Raw genomic sequence first — 22,172 nt, forward strand, 5'->3', positions numbered from 1 at the left:
GGGAGACAGACTCTCTGAGGGATTGGAGTGAGGCTTCTCAGCCAAGCTGTCTTGTGAGCCAGTAGGCGTTTTCAGATTGGAGAGGCAGAGGGGGCATGGTAGGCCTGCCTGTTTTGAGGGGGCGAGAGAGCAGTACAGAGGGGATTGTTGTCAGCTTTGCTTGGTCAGAAGGTAGAATTACGTCTTATTTCAGAGTCTACTTCATAAATGATCACTTTCCAAGTGACCTGACACATTTATATTTGCAACTGAATATGTGAATGAATTATACCCCTTTTTCGATGTTTTCATTTTCATAAGTGCCAGAAAGCTATCTTCTGTTTTTTCATTGACTTTATTAGTTTTAGCTTTGATTTGTTAGTATGACCATTTATTCTTATAACGATTGCTGTAGAGGAAACCTTTTTGTGCTCTCTAGCTGCAGTGTAAACTAATGAGATGGATCCTGACGCAGCATTGTCTTGTTTTCTTTTAAGTGTGAGAAACAAAATATGTAGAAATTTACCAGGCCAGAAAGAGTCCAGATTCTACTTTCAGTTACCCTGAGTTCAGAAACCATTGGCCTCTGTCCTTCATCTGCTGCTATCCTTTAGTGCAGCCTCACCAGTGAGACACTTCCATGGAGCCTCTGCATGAAAAGAAAGCAGTGGCCCCAACCGGTGAACCAGGTGAACCAGCCGTGGCAGCTCTAAGGGGTGGGGGCTGGGCACTATGTGCAAGTGGCCTACAGATCTGTTTGGGAACTATGGGTGAGTTTAGCCTTCAAAAACACTTGTCCAGTGAGAACCTTTGTTGGTTCTCAGCACTCCTCAAGGTGGGGTATTAACCTATATGGTCTGTTGGGAAAGAAAGGGATGGAGGACGTTGTGCATTCAAGTGAGTTTAGAAAACGTTTATGTGAAAAAAGTTAGATTTCTTTTTTTGTGGGACTTTTCAGAACCATTATTATACTACAGCTGTGAATCACTGCTGAAAATTTTCTGAGATTATTTGACCAAGCTATCCTCTTATCAGAGATTATCCTGCTTTGAAATTATACCAATTCATGAAACGCTGATTAAAGAAGCTAAATATTTTTATGGACAATTCTTTGTTTTGTTTACTGATCCAGCAAAACTGTACTGAGTGTCTTTGCATACCAGGCTCTGCCTTAGGCCCTGGACGCGTAATGATGATCGAGATGGACATGTGAATGACAACGTTGGCACTTGCCATGAAGTCAAGCACCAGGGGAGCCTATAATATGTGAAGGGGTCAGAGCAGGTGTCCCCAGGGAAGTGACACTGACAGTGGGTTCTGAGGAACAAACTGGGGAGTTAACTAGGGTCAGGGAGCAGTAAAAAGTGACCTACAGAGGGGTGCCCACCATAACATTGGGGCCCTCCCTGGATGAGGAGGAGATGGGGTCATGATATATGGTGGACGGAGTCAAGTGTTGCTTAGACTGGGCTTCCTTTTTTTTTTTTTTTTTTAATTTTTATTTATTTATTATAGTCACAGAGAGAGAGAGAGAGAGGCAGAGACACAGCAGGCTTCATGCACCGGGAGCCCGATGTGGGACTCGATCCCAAGTCTCCAGGATCGCGCCCTGGGCCAAAGGCAGGCGCCAAACCGCTGCGCCACCCAGGGATCCCCTAGACTGGGCTTCCTTCTAAAAAGCAGTAGATGGGTTGATGGGTTTGGACAGGCCAGTAACCCAATCAGATAGTACATTTTAACGGCCAGTAAGTGGAGAATGGGTTGGTCCCTAGGAAGACAAGGATGTTTAGAAAGAGCCCTGAGACATAAGGCCCAGGACGGAGGATGGTAAGGAGAGAGAGGGAGAGAAGTGGATGGATTTGAGAGGTCATCTGAAGGTAGGATCCATTAGGAGGATCTTTAATGAGAGTAACTCCATCGTCAGGGTATAATGGTTTTCCCTTTGAGGATAAAACCATTAATTGAATTTAATGGTTTCTGACATTTTCCTGTTTTGTGATCCCGAAAGGAAAATCCTTTCAGTTCTTCTTCCTAACAGTCTTCTTAAGTCCACTCCCTCAGCCCTTACTCTCGGAGTTCCTGCCGTCACTTCAATTCTAGGTTTTATCACAGGGCCTGCCACCACCGGAAGCACTCCCCATGGCTCGCTAGGGCCTTCGGGATGCAAAAGCCACTCCTGACCTTGGTTCCTGGCCTCTCACAGGTCTGCCATGACAGCCGCTCTGGCCTTATCTCTTGCTGTTGTTCGCCTCCCCTCCCCGGCCCGTTCCTGGGCTCTACCTCTACTAATGTGTGGAATTGAATGCTCCCAGAATGGGCTCCCTGGCTCTGCACGCGCTGTTCCCTCTGCTGGCGGCACTTGCCCTCATTTCTTCACCTGTGAACTCTTCTTTTTTGCAATTCTGAAGCCAGCCGGCATGTCATGAGAAAACTCCTTTGGGCACCACCCGGCTGAGTTAGATGCCCACCCTGTGTTTCTGCAGCCCTTTGCCCTTCCCCGAGGTGGTCATTTGTTTCCGCCTTGTTCATATTCCTTACCAGGCTGAAGGAGCCCCTGCAGAGCAGGTCCTCTGCTCTCCTCCCTGAAACACCCTCCCACACATACCCCTGCCCCCTACCCCCCACCCTGGAAGGTAACACAGTAGGTGGTAGTTCACAAAGTAGGTGAACCAATAAGTGGCCCAGCCCAGTGGCAGAAGGAATGAAGGAGCACATAAGCAAAAAATCAGTTTTGGGTTTTAGTTGATTTCTAATAACTTTGTCTATAACATTTTAACTTCTTTCTGTTTTTCTTTTATTTCCTAGCACAGCTGAAGGTTTAACAAGGAAAAATATGTCAGATGTCAGTGGGTGGCAAACATTTTTACAAGCCCTTGGCTACTTCCTCAAAATGTTCTTTGGCTCAGCAGCACTCGGCACTCTCACTGGCTTAATCTCTGCATTAATATCCTTTTAATATGATGAACTAGCATGGCTGAGAAGATTTTCATAATTAGATTCATTTCCAGCCATTTCCACCCCCTTGCTTAAGAGGCCAGTTTTAGTGTAAGGCTGCATTTGAAGGACCTTTACGTGGTTTTGGCTTGGGGAGCACTTTCATTAACACCCAACCACTTTTAGATGTGACGTGTACAGTTTAGGGCCTCACTTTTCAGAGTGTCTTGATCACACACACCATTGGCTCTCAGATCCCACTGTTGTGGGAGCTTGCTTCTCAGTAGAGAAGATTTTCCGTTTCCACTGTCTCCTTTTTCATAGTCAGAAAACTGGAAATTAATTTCCTCTGAAAATACTAAATTGAGAAAGTCTTTATTATCCCACTGAAAGTGATTATCTGGAGGTCCAGAAAAGAGACTTGCAAAGTGGGTCCATCCAAGGTATTCACGCTGGATTGCATTGTTCAACAGCCCATACACTTGCTGTTCCAGCCAGAGGAGGAAGGAGGCTCATTAAGGCCAATGACACCTTCATCGCTGTAGAAAATTCATCATGTTTAAAATAGGAACAGGCACCAGACCATTTCTGTGGGAGCCCAAGCCTGCGTCTCAGGGAGTTGGCCACCTGGCCCTCCTCCATGAGCAGTTTGGTCCACAGATGGCCGGAAGAGCCACCCTTGCCTATGACAGGCATGCTTGTCTGCCGTCCTATTGAATTTTCCTTCACCTCCTTTGTCCAGAAGTCTAAAGGCTCTATTGTTGGCTGACAGCTTCTCATATTATACCATAAACAGAATGGAAAAGAACTTTTTCTAGTTCAGTATTTTCCTCCATATTCATCTTTCTCTAAGGGGAGGGAGGATGGAGAACCTTCGGCGGTGATGAAGCCAAGTAGATGGGCTCAGTGAGTCCCAGCATAGGCGTGTGGGCTGTATTTGAATAGAGAGAAGACTCTCCTTTCATAGGAGCAGGAGTTTAGAAATCTCCAGGAATAGGAAAGAAAGAAGGTCCTTCAGTGGGGCACTTTACCCCAGAGTTCTGGCCACTCCATCAGCTGTCTCATCAGACGTCAGAGGAAGGGGATGAAGGGTGATGCAGCCCCGGAAGCCCAGGCCCTCCTGGTAGCATGGGCTGTCCTCATTCTGGCTGCTTCCTCAGCTTTGCCCCAGCAACCCCAGCTTTGCCCCCGTAGCTCTGGCACATTGTCAGCCTTTCAAGTCAGCATTTTTAAATGAGTTACTTACGTTGATTTTCATTTATAAATCCCCACCATTTGTCTCAGGAATTTACAGTTGTTGGTGTTTTGTCCGATTCCCTTTCTTAAAACAGTCTGCCTGCAAAAGGAAAAAAAAAAAAACAGATTTTCATGTGTTACCCTGGGATGTTCAAAAGCCTTTCACATCCGTTGCTTACCCTATATATTTGGAAGGCAGCAGTTTTGTGACTTGTCTACATCTCCCATCAACTGTCCGTTGGTTCTTTTTCCTTGACAACTGTTATTTACGTGCTAAAGCATATTGACTTGAGGAAAACGCCTTCCTTGGAGTTTGGCATGATGATCATTTTTGCTTATCTTCCTTATGGGCTCGCAGAAGGAATCTCGCTCTCGGGTAAGTGACAGAAACGTTGAACTGCTGGGGTTGATGGCATGTTGTCCTGCCTGGTGAAAGAGGTTAGATCAGTGGGGTCCCTTTTTTTTTTTTTTAAGATTTTATTTATTTATTCATGAGAGACAAAGAGAGAGAGGGAGAGGCAGAGACACTGGCAGAGGGAGAAGCAGGCTCCCTAAAGGGAGCCTGATGTGGGACTCATCCAGGGACTCCAGGATCCTGCTCTGAGCCATTGGCAAATGCTTAACCTGCTGAGCCACCCAGGCATCCCAGTGGGGTCTCTTTCAATCACAAGAGACAGTCACAACTCCCAAAAGCTTAAGCAACAAAGGGGATTTACTGACCCTTGACCTGGGTCAACTCAGGTCTGGCTGGATTCAGGGTCTCGGTGTTGTCATGGTCATGTTTTCTCTTCACCCACTGTCCTGTAGCAGAGATCAAAATACTCATCCAGTGGTGCCTCTTTCCCAGAATATGGCATCTAAAGAGCCTTCACTCAAAGGATGGGGTCAGACCGCCAAGGGCCAGTCAGTCCCCTGGCCTGCCCCCGAGCCCCTATTGAGCTGCATTCTATCACTATAGTTTTGCCTTTTCCAGAATGTCCTACAAATGAAATCACGTAGTATATAGACTTTTGTGTCTCCTTTCTTTTAGTTATAGTAATGTTGTTGAGAGACATCCATGGTTTTGCACTTGTCAGTAGCTTATACACTCTTACTGCACTACATTTTATTCATTCATTTGAAGGAGATTTGAGTTTTTCCAGATTTTAGCTACGAACATGTATGCATATTTTCATTTATCTTGGATAAATACCTAAGAGTGAGGTGGCTGGGTGATACAGTGAGTATTTATTAGAAACTGCCTGCTGTTCTCCAAAATGACTGGACCATTTTGCATCCCCACAAGAATGCATGAGAGAGTTCCAGCTACTTCCTGTCCTCATCAACACTTATTTTAATTTTTTAAAGTTTAGCCATTTTGATAGTTGTGTGGCAATTTGATTTTGATGGACTTTGGAATAGTCCTCTTTATATTCTACTTGGAGTTCATTGAGCTTCTTGGGTTTATCCTTTATGAAGTTATAGCTTTTCACGAATTTGGGAAATTTTTACCCATTTCTTTAAACACTTTTTTGTGTTCTCCCATCTCTTCTCCTGTTGAAACTTCAGTTACTGAAATGATCAACAATATACTGTCATCCCATAATACACTTGGCCTTTTTAATTGTTTTCAATCTTTGGTGTTTGTGCTTTACTTTGCCTGGTTTCTTTTGCTATGTCTTTATGTTCACAGATCTTTTTTTCTGCTACACCCACTGTCCTGTTAGTTGCATCCAGTGTATTTTCCACTTCAAATATTATAGTATTCATCTACAGGAGTTCCCCTTAAGTCATTTTTTAAAAAATATTTTATTTATCTATTCATGAGACACACAGAGGCAGAGGGAGAAGCAGGCCCCATGCAGAGAGCCTGATGTGGGACTCGATCCCGGGACTCCAGGATCACACCCTGGGCCAGAAGCAGGCGCTCAACCGCTGAGCCACCCAGGTGCCCCTCCTTTAAGTCATTTTTGTATCATCCATTTCTCTCCATGTTCATGATTGTCTACTTTTTTTTTAAGATTTTATTTATTTATTCATGAGAGACAGAGAGAGATCCATGTTCGTGATTGTCTACTTTTTTTTTTTTTTTAAGATTTTATTTATTTATTCATGAGAGACAGAGAGAGAGAGGCAGAGACACAAGCAGGCTCCATTCAGGGAGCCTGATGTGGGACTCGATCCTGGGTCTCCAGGTTCGCGCCCTGGACTGAAGGCAGCACTAAACCACTGAGCCACCCGGGCTGCCCTACTGTCTACGTTCTTGAGCACATGGAGCATGTGTATAACAGCTGCTGTAAATCCTCCTTTGCTAATTCCATCATCTCTGTCAATTCTAGGTTGTCTTTGGTCAGTTCACTTTTCTTCTGCTTATAAGTCATATTTTCCTGTTCTTTGCTTGCTTAATAGTTTTTGATTGAATACCAGTCATTGTAAATTTTATGATGTTGTCGAATACTAGATTTTACTGTATTCTTCGCAGAATTTGGGGTTTTCTTCTGCTGTGTATCTGAGTTTCTCAGAATCACTTTAATCCCTTTGGGGTTGATTTTTTGACTTTGTCGGCAGGCCCAGAGGTAACACAGTGCCCTACCGAGGCCTCTCCCTCCTGGCTCATCTATTACAAGGTTACCTCACTCTGGCCTGGGCAAACACAAACTTACCAGCCCTGTGTCTGCTTCAAGAATTGTTGGCCTATTCTTTTTTAGTGGCTGTCTCCCTAACTTCTTGGAATCTCACCCCTCACATGGACAGACCAGTACAGTACAAGATTCAGGGGGATGCTATGGTAGCTCTCCAGAGCTCTGTTTCTTTGTGGCCCCTCCTCCTGTATTTTTTTTTTTTTTTTCCCCTCCTGGTATTATGACTGCTTTGAGTCCCTCGAAAGGAATGTTGGCCTATTCCTTTCACCTGTCTCCTCTTAGCTGGACCAACCCTGCTGGGCTTGGTTTTGGAGTTCCCCTCCCTAAGCCTCAACCTGGAAGCTATGTCAGGGCAGAAGCTGGGCTGGGGCCTGGAGCAGAAGTGGCCACTTTGTTTCCCTTCTGTCAGGAATGTTTCCCTTCCGAGATCCTATCCTGCAGTACCCAACATCGGAAAACAGTTTCGTTTCACATCTTCTAGCAGGTTTTCTAGTTTTTTATGGCAGGACAGCAGTCTGCCTAGCAAAGTGGAAGTCCCCAGTGGTTTTTAATGACTGTTGAGCAGAAATCTCCTGCCCGCAGGTCACTCTCTAGAATCACATATGGGTACTCTGCGAGCAGATCCTGCCAAGGAGGAAGCAGAGAGGACTCTGGCCATTTTCACTGGAGAACTCGTTATAAATCTTATGGTTTTGTTTGTTCTTAGTTTGATTTGTTCCCAAGCCAGTTCTCTTGGGTAATTTCATCGTGGTATCTGTCATCAAGTTCCTTCTCTTATCTGTCCCGAATTTTGGCACTTACATAAATATTACCTTTGAGTCATTTGGCTTTAGCCTAGCTATTTTTACCTCTGTTTTTCTAAATTGCTCCACACCCCTTTGAGATGAACGCTGAGTACCTGGTTGGCAAAGATGTATTTTGTGCATCCATTTCAAATTTGTGATTAAAACAAGGGTGTGTTTTTCTTGTCTTCCAAGAAACTGTGTTTTCTGTTTGTCGGGTTTCACTTCTTTAAGGACCTTTGCTACATGAGCCAAATTCAGCACACGCAAGCCAAGGGCACGCTTGGCCATGTCTAGGCGATTGGCTGGGCTCTGCCCCTGTTTGTCTTTTGGGTTCACAGACAAGGTTAGGATAGCCCGGGTGTGTTGGGAGGACCTTCTAGTCCTGCTGTGAGAACACAGCGGGAAAGGTGATGTCCCCCCTTCCTTCTCATGCTGCACTATTCCTGTCACAAATGACTGAGTGAGCAGTTCCCAAGAACAGGGAGCAGGATGCTGTCCTCCCAACTCACACCCAAACCATATGTTTAGGACACAGCAGTTAAGGATGCCAGACAGACCTGGGTTTAAATCCCAGCCCCGTCTCTCGTTAGCTGTGTAACCTCACACAACTGACTTATCTACTCTGAGCATCTACTTCCTCCTCATGAAATGGATGTTATAAAAGAGCCACCCCGAGGCTCGTGGTGAGGATTAAAGGGAAGGATGCAAGTAAGAGCTCTGACAGAGGCATGCTGGGGTGACCACATACCCTACTGGCCCTAGTACCCCCAACATGTAAACTAATAATACCCCCTTTCCCTCTCACAAACATCCTGGCTTCAACAGCAAATTAAATTCTCCCTCTAATTATGAGTTAGTAAGTGTTAGCCCTTTTCAGAATCTTTTCTAACTCTATCAACAGTAATTATTCTGTTTATTGAGGCCAGTTTCAGGGGCCACTTTGCCCTCTGGCTCTAAAGATTCTAGGATAACTAGACCCCACCTTTGCCAGGGATTGGGGCAGAGCGACCACTGTCATGGCGAGTCACAGAGGATGGGACTTGGAGGTTGAAGGGTGAATCTGCAAGATTGACCAGGATATAACACATTGTGCCAAGTTGGGAAGACGTAGGCCAAAGGTAGAAAGTGTGCAGCCCTCGTGTACACAGGTACACAGCCAGGGGAGTCCTTTATTTGTGGCACTGCCTATGGGAAAAAAACTGGAAGCAACTACATGTTCATTTACAGGAGAGAAAGATTACATAAGTTTGGGTAGGCTCTTACTATGGAATCCTGTGCAGCCACTAAGTGAACTTAACCTATTTGTATTGCCGTGGAAAGAACTCCCAAGATACATTGCTAAGTTTTAAGAAAGAAAGTTGGAAAACCATTTATCCATCCATTCAACCCTGGGCTGAGAACTGTCCTTGGTACTGGGGCTGTCCTTCATAAACAAGACCAGATCAGGTTCCCAACTGCTGAAGAAAGATGGGAAGCAAGTAAGCAAACACATACCATAATTTTCAGGGCGTGAAGAAGTGACAGGAAGGAGAGAAATCAGAGCACTGCGATAGAGAGTGGCATGGGGGCAGGTGTGTCCTGCAGCAGGGGGTCAGGAAGGTCTCCTCAAATAGGTGGTGCATGAGCTAAGGCTTGTATGGTGAGAAGGAGGCAGCCAAGGGAGGGAGGGCCCAGGGCATGATTCCTGAGCAGTGCTTGACCTCCCATATTGCCACGAGATAGCTTGGCACACTCCAGGAGGAGCAGAGGTCCATCGTGGCTGGGACAGAGGGGCGGGGACCCCGGCCCACAGAGTTCTCTAGTCCTGGGCAGGAGTTGGGATTCTGTTATGTGTGCAAAGGCAGGTAAGTGTTGGAGGTCTTTTAAAAATCCCTCTGCTGATAATCCATGCTGCATACATAATGTGATCCTCCTATTCATTGCCTTTTAAAGACAGATTTATGGCTTAGGAAAAGAACTGGCAACCTGTATCAGAAACTTAATTTGGGGCGAGGTGGTGTGAATGGAGAGTCTCTTACTCTACCTCTGAGTCTGGATGTTTTATAGAAAAATGGGTTTATTTTGAGGTAATTAACAAAGAAAACTAACTGTGATTTGATCCAGCCTTCAGGAAATTCATATTTTACCCACAGGAAGGTACAATACAGTGGAAGTTATACCTTGATAGGACCACCCTTCACCTTCTGCCTTTGGACTTGAGTCTATTCATCATCATTGTTCATTACATTTAAAATAATGGATTTAACTGAGACTAGAAATGGATTTCTTCCCTCCTTCCCTCCCTTCTTTCCTTCAATTAAACATCTGCCTTTGGCTCAGATCGTGATCTTGGGGTCCTGGGATTGAACTCCCATCAGGCTCCCTGCTCAGCAGGGAGTATGCTGCTCCCTTTGTCTCTGTCTCCTACTTGTTCTCACTCACTTGCTCTCTGTCTCTCTCTCAAATAAATAAATAATCTTAAAAAAAAATACCAATGTCTTTTATCTCTACAAGTGAGCCTGTTTACACCATTTATCCACTGGTGTTTTTACAGCCTGTGTGGTGGCAGCTACAGTGGATAAGGGTAGTCTGGGTAATGGAGAAGCCACCTTTGCTGAGAGACGGCTCATAGGGCAGACACTTGAACTGTCCCTTGGGCCTTTGCACCCACTTCTGATGCTGCTGACTCTTTCCTTTAAACCTCAGAACTCAAGAGATGCTCTGATCTTAGACTAACCCAGGGTAAAATGTGGTGGCTGGCTGTTTACTCTTGCTTTGGCCAGAGGACCCATTTTCATAGAGTCCAAATTCAGCCTCCAGAGGTGGTTTATCTATACAGAAATTTTGTTAACATTTGAGTTAGTTGCCATCATTAAAAGCTGGGAGAAAAAGAAAGGTAAAATAATAATAAATAAAAGCTGGGAGATTTCCCACAAGAAACAGCTTTCTAGTATCTCTCAAAAAGCTAGAAGGAAGATTGGTCACCACTTAGGCCTCCCATCTACAGGCTCGCAGTGCCTGGTGGGTCACACAAGGTGGCAGGCCTACCCCTGTGGGAATGGTATTGAGAATGCAAGCTGAGCTCTTGCAATGTCTCTACTACAGTTCAGTGGTTTTCATCCCTTTTCTAAGTGGCGAGTCAGCCATTCATCCCTGTCACTAGAGTGGCAGGCGTGAGCTACAACTTTTCTTATAAATTTTCACTTGTAATCCATTTTAGCAGCTTACTTAATGACTTTATAAACATCTCAGCTTCCTTACATGACAGTGAGACCCCTTTGCTGCTGCCGAGGCAGAGCAGCAGTAACAGACGAACCCATCCACACAAAGCATTGTGGGAATGATCGGGGCAGTGGGCAATAGGTGTGGACTCTCGTGAAGAGCTTTCAGGAAAGGACACATATCCTTTTTTAGTCACTCCTCTTTGTAATCTAAAAGATTATGGTAGGGGACGCCTGGACGGATCAGCGGTTGAGCATCTGCCATCAGCTCAGGGCATGATCCCAGGATCAAGTCCCACATCAGGATCCCTGAGGGGAGCCTGCTTCTCCCTCTGCCTATGTCTCTGTCTCTCTCTCTCTTTCTTTCTCTCTCTCTCTCTGTGGCTCTTATGAATAAATAAACAAATCTTTAAAAAAAATAAAAAATAAAAGATTATGGTGATTAAGGTGAAAATTAGAAAAGAAATGAAAGTCCATGCAGTCTCTACATCCCGATTCTTACACTCCCTTTCTGCCCCAAGAGTGATTCACCTGCCCTGTTTCTGTCTGTGGGTGAGAGTCACTTGTTCCCAGTACCCCCTTGGCAGGTCCACGAGAAGCTGCTGTTAGTCCCCTGCCCAGAAGAGAGAGCTGAGGCTTGGAGAGGTAAAGAAGGTTGGCCTGAGGTCACCCAGCTGGTAAGGATGCTGCCAGTGATAGGGGGCCTGTAGCATTTCTCTGCAGCCTCCAGGAGGCCTCAGGTAGTATTTTCTTCGCTTTTTCTTTTCCTTTTCTGAATATATGTAACACTGTAGGGTCCAGTGACCTGCAGAAAATATACGATATTATTTGTGTATCAAATAGCAGGTGCTCTTCTGTGCTGTTCATGTCTCTGTGCTTTCCCTCTTGGTCTCTCTCTAGGCATCATGGCCATCCTGTTCTCGGGCATTGTGATGTCCCACTACACGCACCATAACCTGTCCCCAGTCACCCAGATCCTCATGCAGCAGACCCTCCGGACCGTGGCCTTCCTGTGCGGTGAGTTCTGCCTCTGTGTGGTCCTGCGCAGGCCTGCCCACAGCCTTTGTTCTGCTACACCGTTTCGGGAGGCTGCCCAGCCTTCCCCTGGCAGGAGAGGCAGCAGAATTCCTTCAAGCCAGATACTGCACTCCCTTATCTTTTGTTTATTACTCTGGCTTTCAAATTCCGTAATGTAAACCTAACTCCTGATAACTTTCTAGAACATTTGATGCCTGCAATTTTAAAACCATAAACAGTAAGAACTACTAATTATGAATTTTGGAGACTCCTATGTTTGTAATGTTGTAAAGTGACATTTCCAAAAATGTATTCCCTGGCATTGGCATCGGTGAGAGTTAGCTAGGACAAGACCCAACAGTCAACAAGAATCTGGAAAATCTTGGGGGAAATGCAGTTTCAGTTTGGGGACTACAAGAGCATTGTGAGCTGACACACATCATAGCATTTCCCCAGCATATCCACAGGCCCCTTTTCCACAAGAGTGGCTCGAAGAGCGTAACTTGGGAGCTCGTGTGCCAGCACAGTCATTGTTGGGCAGGGTCCACCACAAGAACTCTCTCTGTGAAGCTGTTCCAGCGTGGGCTCTTGCTCCCCTACACTCTGCTGTACTCCCTTACCTTGTCCCTGGTTTATATCTGGCAGCAAAGGATGCACTCTCACATAGTCCCTTTCCACTGGCCTACCAGGTAACTGTGCCCAGCTGTCATCACCAGCATCTCCCTGGCACTGTGGTAGGGTGCGTCTCATTTTCCAGCACCAGTTACACACGGTCACATCCTAGGAGGCAGGGGCAGGCTGTGCAGAAGCTTCCTTCTGCAGCCTTAGGGCGCTCAGGTGCCCAGAGTTCAGATGACTTGCCCTCAGTCTTGTAGCTAAGAAGTGAGTCTGGAATCCAGGTCTGTCTCTTCCTGGCCGAGGGGGTCTTTTTACCCCAGCCCCCCACTCGCAGAGCCCTAGCTAAAGTCTCTGAGCCTGATACTCGCAGTTGAAGGAATGTAAAGCAAAACACCTGTCTGTTTTGTACTCATCAGATTGGCGTATCTTAAGTTTGCTAATACCCACTTCTGATATGGGCATTTGGAAAGCAGACCTTGCTGACAGGCGTGTGCACTGATGCCATCTCTTGTACAGTCATTGCAGCATCAGGCAGGGTTTCAAAGCTGTGTGCTCTTTGACCCTCCAGTGCTACCCTCAGGAACTGAGCCTGGATATTTGTCGTAACTGGTAACATCAGAAATAGAAGCAGCTTAAGTGTCCATTGACAGAGGATTTGTTTTGTTCAATTAGCCATGACAGATCAATATAGTGAAATTTATGCCACCAGGGAAAAGCATAACATAGATCTAAATATGTTCTGAATGAGCTGATTTGGAAAGATCACAAAAATATTAGATAAGAAAAAATTCAAGGAGGAGAAGGGTGTGTATACTATCCGGCTTGCAGACTTGTTTTAAAAAGATACGTGTTTAGAGAAAAACATGGCTGAAATGTTTTAAAGCAGCCTATTTTATGATGTTCAACTCTTTTAAAATACAGTCTTTGTCTCCCTGATTATTAGCCTATTCTGGGGGATGTTGTGATGTAAGCAGGGAGCTTAGTGCTAGAAATTCATATGGTGCTTTTTCTTAAGATACACAAGGGCTTGCTGGCCAGAGAGTAGGGATCCGACTCTCTCTGCCTCGTGGATGGAAGCCAAGAGTTGGAGATCCCCCTCTCTTCCTACAGATCCTGTGGGTACAAGTCCTCTTCCAAATCTGTGACCGCATCAGATGTGTGAAGTCACTCACTTAGTTTTGTCTGCCCTGGTAAGGAAGTTAACCGAGGGCCCTTTCCACACTGGTTATGTGGTATCTGCAGTCATTTGCTCTGAATTTTTGCCACTTTGCTGCAGTCAGGATCCTCGCTAATAACAGTGACAAATGGGCAGATTCATGTATTTATCATCTTCCCCCGGTTGGAGAGTATTTATTTGCATGAGTATTTGACAGCTGGCTCATTAAATGAGGAGATTCTGAATAAGCAAGCACATGTGGCTCATGGGATAGAAAAGAATGAGTGAATCGAAGTACAAGTTCCACCAAGGAGGCATCAGGTGCAGGATTTTTCAGAAAATAAGCAAAGTTGTTATAGTGGATTCTGACTTACATGAAATGTTTGCTTGCTTTAATGATTGAGTACCATGTTAGAAGAAAATAGTTGGGGCTGAATAATCCATTCTTTGGTTTGTTTCAGAAACATGTGTGTTTGCATTTCTTGGCCTGTCCATTTTTAGTTTCCCTCACAAGTTTGAAATTTCCTTTGTCATCTGGTGCATAGTAAGTATTTTCCTTGTTTTTTATTTAATTACTTCTTTGTAGATCAATAACCACATATTCTGGATTCATTTATGTAACTGTTAACTGCTCAAAGTCAACAGCTACATAGACACTCTTCTGTTTAAAGTTTCTTTTGTTAAAAAAATCATAAACATACAATAAAGGGAGGAGGGATGGAATTAAGTGAATGAATATCCCTGGAAAAGAATTTTTGCTTCTTTTTGAATTTTAAACGGCCTTAAAGGTTATGATCTTCTCTAAAACATACAAGTTCCTGTGTTTCTATGTGAGGTGGTGAACGCAGATTTCAGAATTTAATACATACTTGATCATAGCCATGTAAAAACGTCATGCATAGAGGAAAAAACCATGTGAAAGAATATAGCACAATGTTCACAGGGGTTGTAGAATTGGGATGATTTCTTTTCCTTTTCTACTTTTTCTCAATAATTTATAATGCATATATTTACTTCTTGCTGTGGCCTTCTTCAGATGTGTCCATTTTTGAGCATAACCGTGGACACTTGTTTAAAGTAAAGATTACCAGGCCCTTACCTCCCCAGAGGTTTACCCAGAGCAGTTGTCCGAGGTGATTCTTGCCATTCAGAAGGTTTGGGAAGCTTATCCCTGGACTCAGGGCAGCAAGAGGAGACAAATTAAAATATTAATTTAAGCTAATTAATAAACTAACAAATTAAGTCATAAATTAACTAATTAAAATAGGAAAGGAAAAGTTTGATCATTCACAGTAGAGTCAAATCTTTTGGGGGAAATAAATGTTTAGCATTTAAAACAAAGGTCCAGCTTCCTCAGGCATCTGATGAAAGTGACATGAATGGCTTCTGACCTGTGAGCATTTAGCCTGGTGCTCCCAGGTCTCTCCCCTCATTGTGAGCTTGTCTCCCAGGGGCCTGCTGCCTGCTGATTCTTGCTGTAATCCCTAACTCGATCTTTGTTGTCCTTTTAGACCCACCTTCAATTTAAGACACATGAGAAGCACGCCTTACTGTTGCTCAATCAATTATCATAATTCATCTTCAGTTAACTTTTATTACCAATGCCACTTAACAGAACCCAGCTATTGGAGAGGCACACCTTTTTTAAGCACTGTCACCTACCATGTACAAACCAGTGAGGCCTACCTGTTTGGCACATGGGAAACCGAGCCATGGAGAAGCTAAAGAATCCTCTGGAAACAGTGTTTCTCCTTGCAGTAGGGGTGCTTCCCCCTCTCAGTCAGCAAGAGCTCATTGCTTCTGTCACTGTTATCTGTCCTTCAAACTCAAGTTTCAGGACAAAAGAGGACAGCCAAAATCATTTCCCAAAAGTGTAAGGGTCTTTAGTGTGGTACCTGGGTAAAAGGGCCACGTTTGGTCAAACCTGAGACACAAGTGCAGGGATGAAAGATTGGATTTCAGTGGGTAAAACGGAGGTGGCTCCCTCAGCCGTGGGCTGGGAACAAAAGGAAAATGAGAAGATGTGTTGGAGTGGGAGCTCCCTCCCGCTCCTAGAGGTGGCTAGTGCTGTTCAGATGCATTACCTTAGACTCACTCATGGTCAAGGGCACGGGCTTTGGAGACCGGACTGGGTTTGGGACATGGCTCCCCTACTTCCTGCCTAGGTCCTCTTAGACCAGTCCTTTACCCTCTGTCTCCATTTCCTTGCCCCTGAAACTTAGAGCCTGCCAAGTGTACATGTGTATATTGTGTACATGTTATTAGGTTAGTTATGGTGAGAACCAAGTTGAAAAAAGCAAATTAATAAGTAGTTCTAGGCATCCAATTAAATAAGATTTAAACCTTACCTAAAGCTATATTTTGTTAAGACTGTAGAGATGGGTAGGAACCCAAAGCTGTGGCAAGCAAATGTCCAGGCAGGGTGCATGTAACCTCCTTCTAGAACCTGCCTACACATTCCTTCTGCTTGAGGAGCAGCATTTACGAGCATTAGGTGTACGTCCTTCTCAGTCATTCCTCCTTTCCCTGAGGAGTGGGGCGCCCATAGGAGAGGCAGGAACGCCTTGTCTGTCCCTCCAGGGCTAGCCCATTGGAAACGATTAGCTCGGGCCTGTCCCATGGTGGAGCACCTTTGGAAAGAGTGGGATTGCCCTTAAATTAGTCTCTGGATACTTTAGCATGGCCTCTTGGCATTTGGTTTTGTTCTACTGTCATAACTAAAGCTGGCTTTAATACTTGTTAGTCCTCTCTTCCTGGCCATGGCAACATACTGTACAAAGTGTGATCCTTTCCAAGACTCATAGAAACCAGCGTCTAGAGCAACATGCCCCAGCTGGGTCTCTGCCTAGCATTATCATTCATGTCTTTCATGGCCAAGGGGAAGGCTGCATTTATTCTGGGTGTGTCACAAGGTCTGTGTTAGCTTCAACAAGCTTCATCCTGAAAGACCAGAGGTTTCTGTCTAAGACTTCATTTGTTGCTATTTCACAGGTACTTGTACTGTTTGGCAGAGCGGTAAACATTTTCCCTCTTTCCTACCTCCTGAATTTCTTCCGTGATCATAAAATCACACCGAAGATGATGTTCATCATGTGGTTTAGTGGTAAGTCCAATGTTGAATGAACAGTGGAAGGAAAATGCCTCTTATAAAGGCACACGCTGTATAGAGAGTGCATGTGGCTATCTGCTGGAGCCCTTTGAAAATGGGAGCGCCTCAAAAAAAAAAAAAAAAAGAAGAAAAGAAAAAGAAAATGGGAGCGCTTCAAGGTGCCAGGGTGGCTCAGTTAGTGAAGCGTCTACCTTCGGTTCGGGTCATAATCCCAGGGTCCTGGGATCAAGCCCTGTGTCAGGTTCCATGAGGAGCCTGCTACTCCCTCTGCCTGTCACTTCCCCCTGCTTGTGCTCTCTCCCTCTCTCTCTGTCAAATAAATAAAATTTTTAAACAAAAACGGCCACACCTCATAAGGCAAAAATCCTACAATCCCCTGGTTAACAGGGTCCGGACGAGCCCCTTCCAGACAGTACTACTCACAGGCTCCATGCTGTGAGATAAATGGGTAATGTGCATCTGTTCTACACATGAGGAAGCCCAGGCTTAAGGCAAAGGACTCACTTGGGTTTGTGTATCAACAGGAGGCAGAGCCAGAATTTACTGTCTATTCACGTTCCTCTTGACAGATGGGCAGCCTGGGGCAGGTTGCACAAGGAGCAGCTTTGACTTTCCTACAAGTAGTGTAGGGCTCAGAATAAAGAAAGTTCAAGTTGAAACTTTTTTTGCACGACAGGCTAGGTTTAGGTATTTTTTTCCTTTAGTCAGAGTTCTCAGCATTGATTGGAACACTGTAAGTTTCTGTGCAAATTCCTCTACTTTTTAAAGGATGGGAATGAGTTCATCTTTGGCTCCTAACACACTGGATCCTTAGGCATCTTTAAATTTATTTTTGAGCAATACATCCAGTTCTTTGTACCTTCTTATTTAAATATTATAATTAAAATATTCCATGTGGGTTGGGGTATAGCAACGTGCTTTATAAGTTGTTTTCTATCCAACAGCGTATCTGTAAATTTCTCACAGATTTGTCTCCCCTTTCAAAAGGCCTTGTTTAAAATATATACATATGTATGTGTGTGTGAGATATGTATGTATGTATAGCAAGAGAAACTTTTTGCTCAATCTTTTTTGCCAAGAAGAAAAAAAATGTAGTAGATCCAAGGTCTTAAAAATTTCAAAGAAAATGTCAGAAATGTATCAGATACTTTACATAGTAGCGTGAGCTGTTTGGAGAAGTGGGCATGGGAAGAGGCCTCTGTGGGGAATGGGGCGCTGTTCTAAACAGTGAGGACCATTGGTTCCCCTGGTGCTTCTCCCAGGCCATCCCGAGCCCTCTTGCCACAGGCTTTTGCCCTCTCTTTCCTGGATCCTCAGACTCTGTCTCTACTGAGACATCATCATTGAAACTCTTAAAGATTCTTTTCTTTCTCAGCAAAAAACCAGCAACTTCAACCCAAACCCCTTCTGCACACCCCCTTCAGCTGCTTCCTGTCTCCCAATGCTGCCAGACCTCCTGACATGGACTGTCCTCGCCTGCTTTCTCCACTTCCTCACCTCCTGTTCATGGACCTGAACTTGGCCTTGCCCGGGTCACGAAGCAACCTTTTGCAGCCAAAACCTGGCGGGCACAGGGCAGCCCTCATCTGGCCTGCCTCCTCGGCTTTGAGCTCCTTCTTCCTACTGACCTGCTTTCTGCCTGGAGATCTTCTTTCCTAGGCATCCAGGCCATGCTCCTGGTTGCCTTCCTTTTCCTGTGGGGTTTCCTTGGCTTGCCCCTCCTCCTTACCAAACCCTCAACACTGGCTTCTTCAGGACTCAGCCCCAGGCCTGCTTCTGCTCTTGTGTTCTCACACGCCCACCCATCATGTGGCCTCCACTTCCATCAAGTTCCCACACTCCCAAAGCTGTTTGCTCTTTTTTTTTTTTAAAGATTTTATTTATTTATTTATTCATGAGAGACACAGAGAGAGAGAGAGAGGCAGAGACACAGGCAGAGGAAGAAGCAGGCTCCATGCAGGGAGCCCCACTTGGGACTTGATCCCGGGTCTCCAGGATCACGCCCTGGGCTGAAGGCGGCACTAAACCGCTGAGCCACCTGGGCTGCCCAAGCTGTTTGCTCTTAAATCTTGACTCCCGTGTTGAAATCCTCCTTTGATGCCATGGAAACACCACAATCTTGTTGTCTAGGACTGAATTTGCCTTCCTGCCCAACCTCTTCTTTGCCAGCGTTCCCCTTCCACGGAGAACAGAGAAGTGCGTGTTACAGCAGAGGCATGGCTAACTCCGTATTTGCTGCATGTACATCTGTCCTGTGCTGAGCATTTCCTCCTCAGGCCACCAACCTGGCAGGCCCTGTGTTTAGTCTCATGTGACAGGTTGAGAGATGGAGTTGAATCCATCGCTCCAGCCTGAGACACCTGGGCGGAAAGCAGGGCACTAGGTGGTGAACCCAGGAGCCGGATTCTAGACCCTGTGCCCCGTCAACCGTGTAGCACAGCCCTCCTAGGACATCCCGCCATCGTCTGTGCCCTTCCCCTCTCCTTGTCTCTCTTAATTCCATCCCCTGTCTTTGTCCCTATCTTGGGCCTGCACTGCTTGGTCAGAGCCCCCTCATTCTGTGATGCTCCAGCCTCCATGTTTGGGTCAGATCCTCCACTGAGTGCCTTGCCCCATTCTCCCCTTCTCTGGCACTCACCGTGTGACAAGTCCTTGTCTGGGGTCTCCCCTCCTGGAAGCTCCCCTCTGTGTGGCCCCAGGCAAGTTAGGAGGTTTCCTAGAAAATGCTCTCTCCGGCTCTGGCTCTGTGCAGCCTTCAGCTGAGCCAGCAGCCTTGCTGGGCACCACAGCAGGAAGTAAGGAAGAGGCAGTGGCGCAGCTCCCCCACAGCCTCTGGCCAGCAGCAGGGCAGCCCAGGGCCTGTCATGCCGCCAGGAGCTGTGTAAGAGTAGCATCTTCAGAAGCGAGGGGCCTTTGGATAAATTGTTTCCTTGGCTGTTGCCTGAAAGGCTGTGTGGTCCCAGGAGGACGCTTCATTCCCTCAGTCTCGGTTCCTCATCTATATCTGGTGGAGAATTGTAGGACCTGCTTTACCAGCCTCCTGTGAAGTTCCAGCGAGGTTGTACATGTGGAGCCCTTAGCACAGGGCCTGGCACCTATGCACAGGGATAGCTTGGTCCATGCTAGTATTTTTGTGAGCATTGAGCTGGGTAAATCTTCACACAAGCACGCACACCTAGTGCATCACGGCCTGGACAGGTCACCTCATTTGACCTGCTTGGCCACCCTGTGAAGGAGAAATGGGATGAGCTAAGGCCCCGCTTCTCTGTGGCCTGCTTTTCCTCACACCCCAGAGCCTCACAGGAGGAGCTCATCCTCTTTAGTCGGGTGTGTTAGAATGTTCGACTGGCGTGATGCAGGGCCATGGCCGTATCCCCAGAGCACCCGGTCAGTGATGCGGCTTCTCCTCTCTCCGCCCTATGCATGTCCTCATACCCCCTTCTCTTCCCCCAGGCCTGCGAGGGGCCATCCCCTACGCCCTGAGCCTGCACCTTGGACCTGGAGCCCATGGAGAAGCGGCAGCTCATCGGCACCACCACCATCATCATCGTGCTCTTCACCATCCTGCTGCTGGGCGGCAGCACCATGCCCCTCATCCGCCTCATGGACATTGAGGACGCCAAGGCACGCCGCAGGAACAAGAAGGACGTCAACCTCAGCAAGACAGAGAAGATGGTCAGTGCCCCGTGGGCCCGGGAATGGGATGGGGGCTTGGTCTGCACCGCAGCTGGGAAATGGGGAAATGAGACACGATTTGACGATCTCAGCACCTACACACACATATACCAGTTGCCAGCCTCAGAAGGAGGTTGGAGTCCTGAGGCTCCTTGTGAGTTGTTTGCCAGCCTCTGGCCTCATGGTGGGAAAGGGACACAGCCTACTTTCTCAGTGGGGAGCACAGGTCTCTCTGCAGCCATGTCTCAGCCAAGGCCCTGCTGGAAAGAGGTCCACAGGGGAGAGGGGGTGTCACAGTGGGGGCTGGCTCAGCAGGACCTTCTCACAGAGGCTGTTCTCCCACCACCCCCATCCTCCAGCTTTCTTGTCTGTTCTTAACAAAAGCCCCAATATAGGTTCTCAGACTTTTTGCTGGGTATCTGAACCAGTGGTGGCTCTAGGGCTTTCCAGGGCTGGGTGGGACCAGAGAGAATTTGCATTTTTAGCAAGTTGCCAGGTGCCGCTGCCCTGCGACCCTGCAGCCACCCTTGTTGAAGCCCGGCTTTAGGGGAACCAGGATGTTTGCCCAGAGGAAGAGGAGCTGCTATGCTATTTAGGGAGTGCTTTGTGTGCCACAGGCTCTCCTCCTACTGTCCCAGGGTGCCCTGATCACCCACAGGAGGCAGGTGCTCTCTGCTCATCCCCATTTTGCAGATACGAGCACGGAGGCACAGAGAGGCCACACAGACTCCATAGTCTGTGCTCTTAACCATCACGCTCTCCATCAGCGCTCTCAAGGTGGAGGCCCCTGGACCAGCAGCATCACTGGGAGCTTGTTAGAAATGTGAATTCTTGAGCCCTTTCCCAGATCTGCCTAATGAGAACCCTGTGGGGCGGGGGGGGGGGCTGCATTTTCTGAAACCACAAGCCTTCTGGGTGATTCTCCCTGCCTCTCCCCCACCCCCCGCAGCTGCACCTCCCCCCAAACCCCCAGTGGTGGCCACTTGGCTGTGGCCTCAGGGCTTCTCCTGCATTCACACCCTGGTGGCCTTTGGTCCTCCTTTCAGAGGGTGGGGCTGTTCCTCCGCAGTGGGCTAGAGCTGTGCTGGCATGAATCCAGTGACCCTGAGACCTCCTACCCTCGCAGACCTGTCCTGCCAGAGGGTGGTCACTCTCATTCCTCTCTGCTTCCCACCAAGATTGCCCCCCCACACACCACCAGCCCCACCGATTGACTGACAAACACCTGCCCAGAACAGAACCACAGCTAGTGCAGCTGCAGGCATAAGTGACAAAAGGAGCCTGCCCTATTCAGTTTGCTGGGAACAAAATCACCGAGAATGGCAATTCCCAGTCCTGCATGCACATTAGAATCACCTTTGGAAAGCTTACAGACCAAACCCCAGCCCACAAATAAATTCTGATTTATTCATGATTCTGATTTATTTCTGGGTATCCATTGTATTTTCACAAGCCTTTCCACCTCCCTCAGGGCTCCCAGGAGGCGCTCTGCTACCTACAGACGCCCTGCACTGATTCGAAAGCACAGTTAGGGCTGGGGGCACTGGTGGCCAGAAGCGGAGGGCTGCTGGGTAGGCTGGGTGGGGTAGGGGCTCCCAGGAAGAGGCCAGCTGACAACCTCCCTCCGGCCACAGGGCAACACCATCGAGTCAGAGCACTTGTCAGAGCTCACGGAGGAGGAATATGAAGCCCACTACATCAGGCGGCAGGACCTCAAAGGCTTCGTGTGGCTGGACGCCAAGTACCTGAACCCCTTCTTCACGCGGCGGCTGACTCAGGAGGTGGGACCCCAGCATGCACCACATGGCTCAGGGTCCCTAGCCTTCCACCCTCAGGCCCTGT

At 46.9% G+C, this 22,172-nt stretch overlaps 1 protein-coding gene across 1 annotated transcript in view; it reads left to right on the forward strand.

Moving 5' to 3' along the window:
- Nucleotides 1–22,172, forward strand: part of SLC9A8 (solute carrier family 9 member A8) — a 70,205-nt gene that overhangs the window by 42,614 nt on the left and 5,419 nt on the right. The window contains 8 exon segments of the mRNA XM_038572573.1: nucleotides 2,785–2,923; nucleotides 4,420–4,525; nucleotides 11,656–11,772; nucleotides 14,008–14,090; nucleotides 16,538–16,649; nucleotides 20,109–20,146; nucleotides 20,148–20,330; nucleotides 21,965–22,111. Coding sequence (XP_038428501.1) covers nucleotides 2,785–2,923; nucleotides 4,420–4,525; nucleotides 11,656–11,772; nucleotides 14,008–14,090; nucleotides 16,538–16,649; nucleotides 20,109–20,146; nucleotides 20,148–20,330; nucleotides 21,965–22,111 — 925 coding nt within the window.

This window comes from Canis lupus, chromosome 24, assembly GCF_011100685.1.
Source record: "Canis lupus familiaris isolate Mischka breed German Shepherd chromosome 24, alternate assembly UU_Cfam_GSD_1.0, whole genome shotgun sequence".
Taxonomy (NCBI): Eukaryota; Metazoa; Chordata; class Mammalia; order Carnivora; family Canidae; genus Canis; species Canis lupus.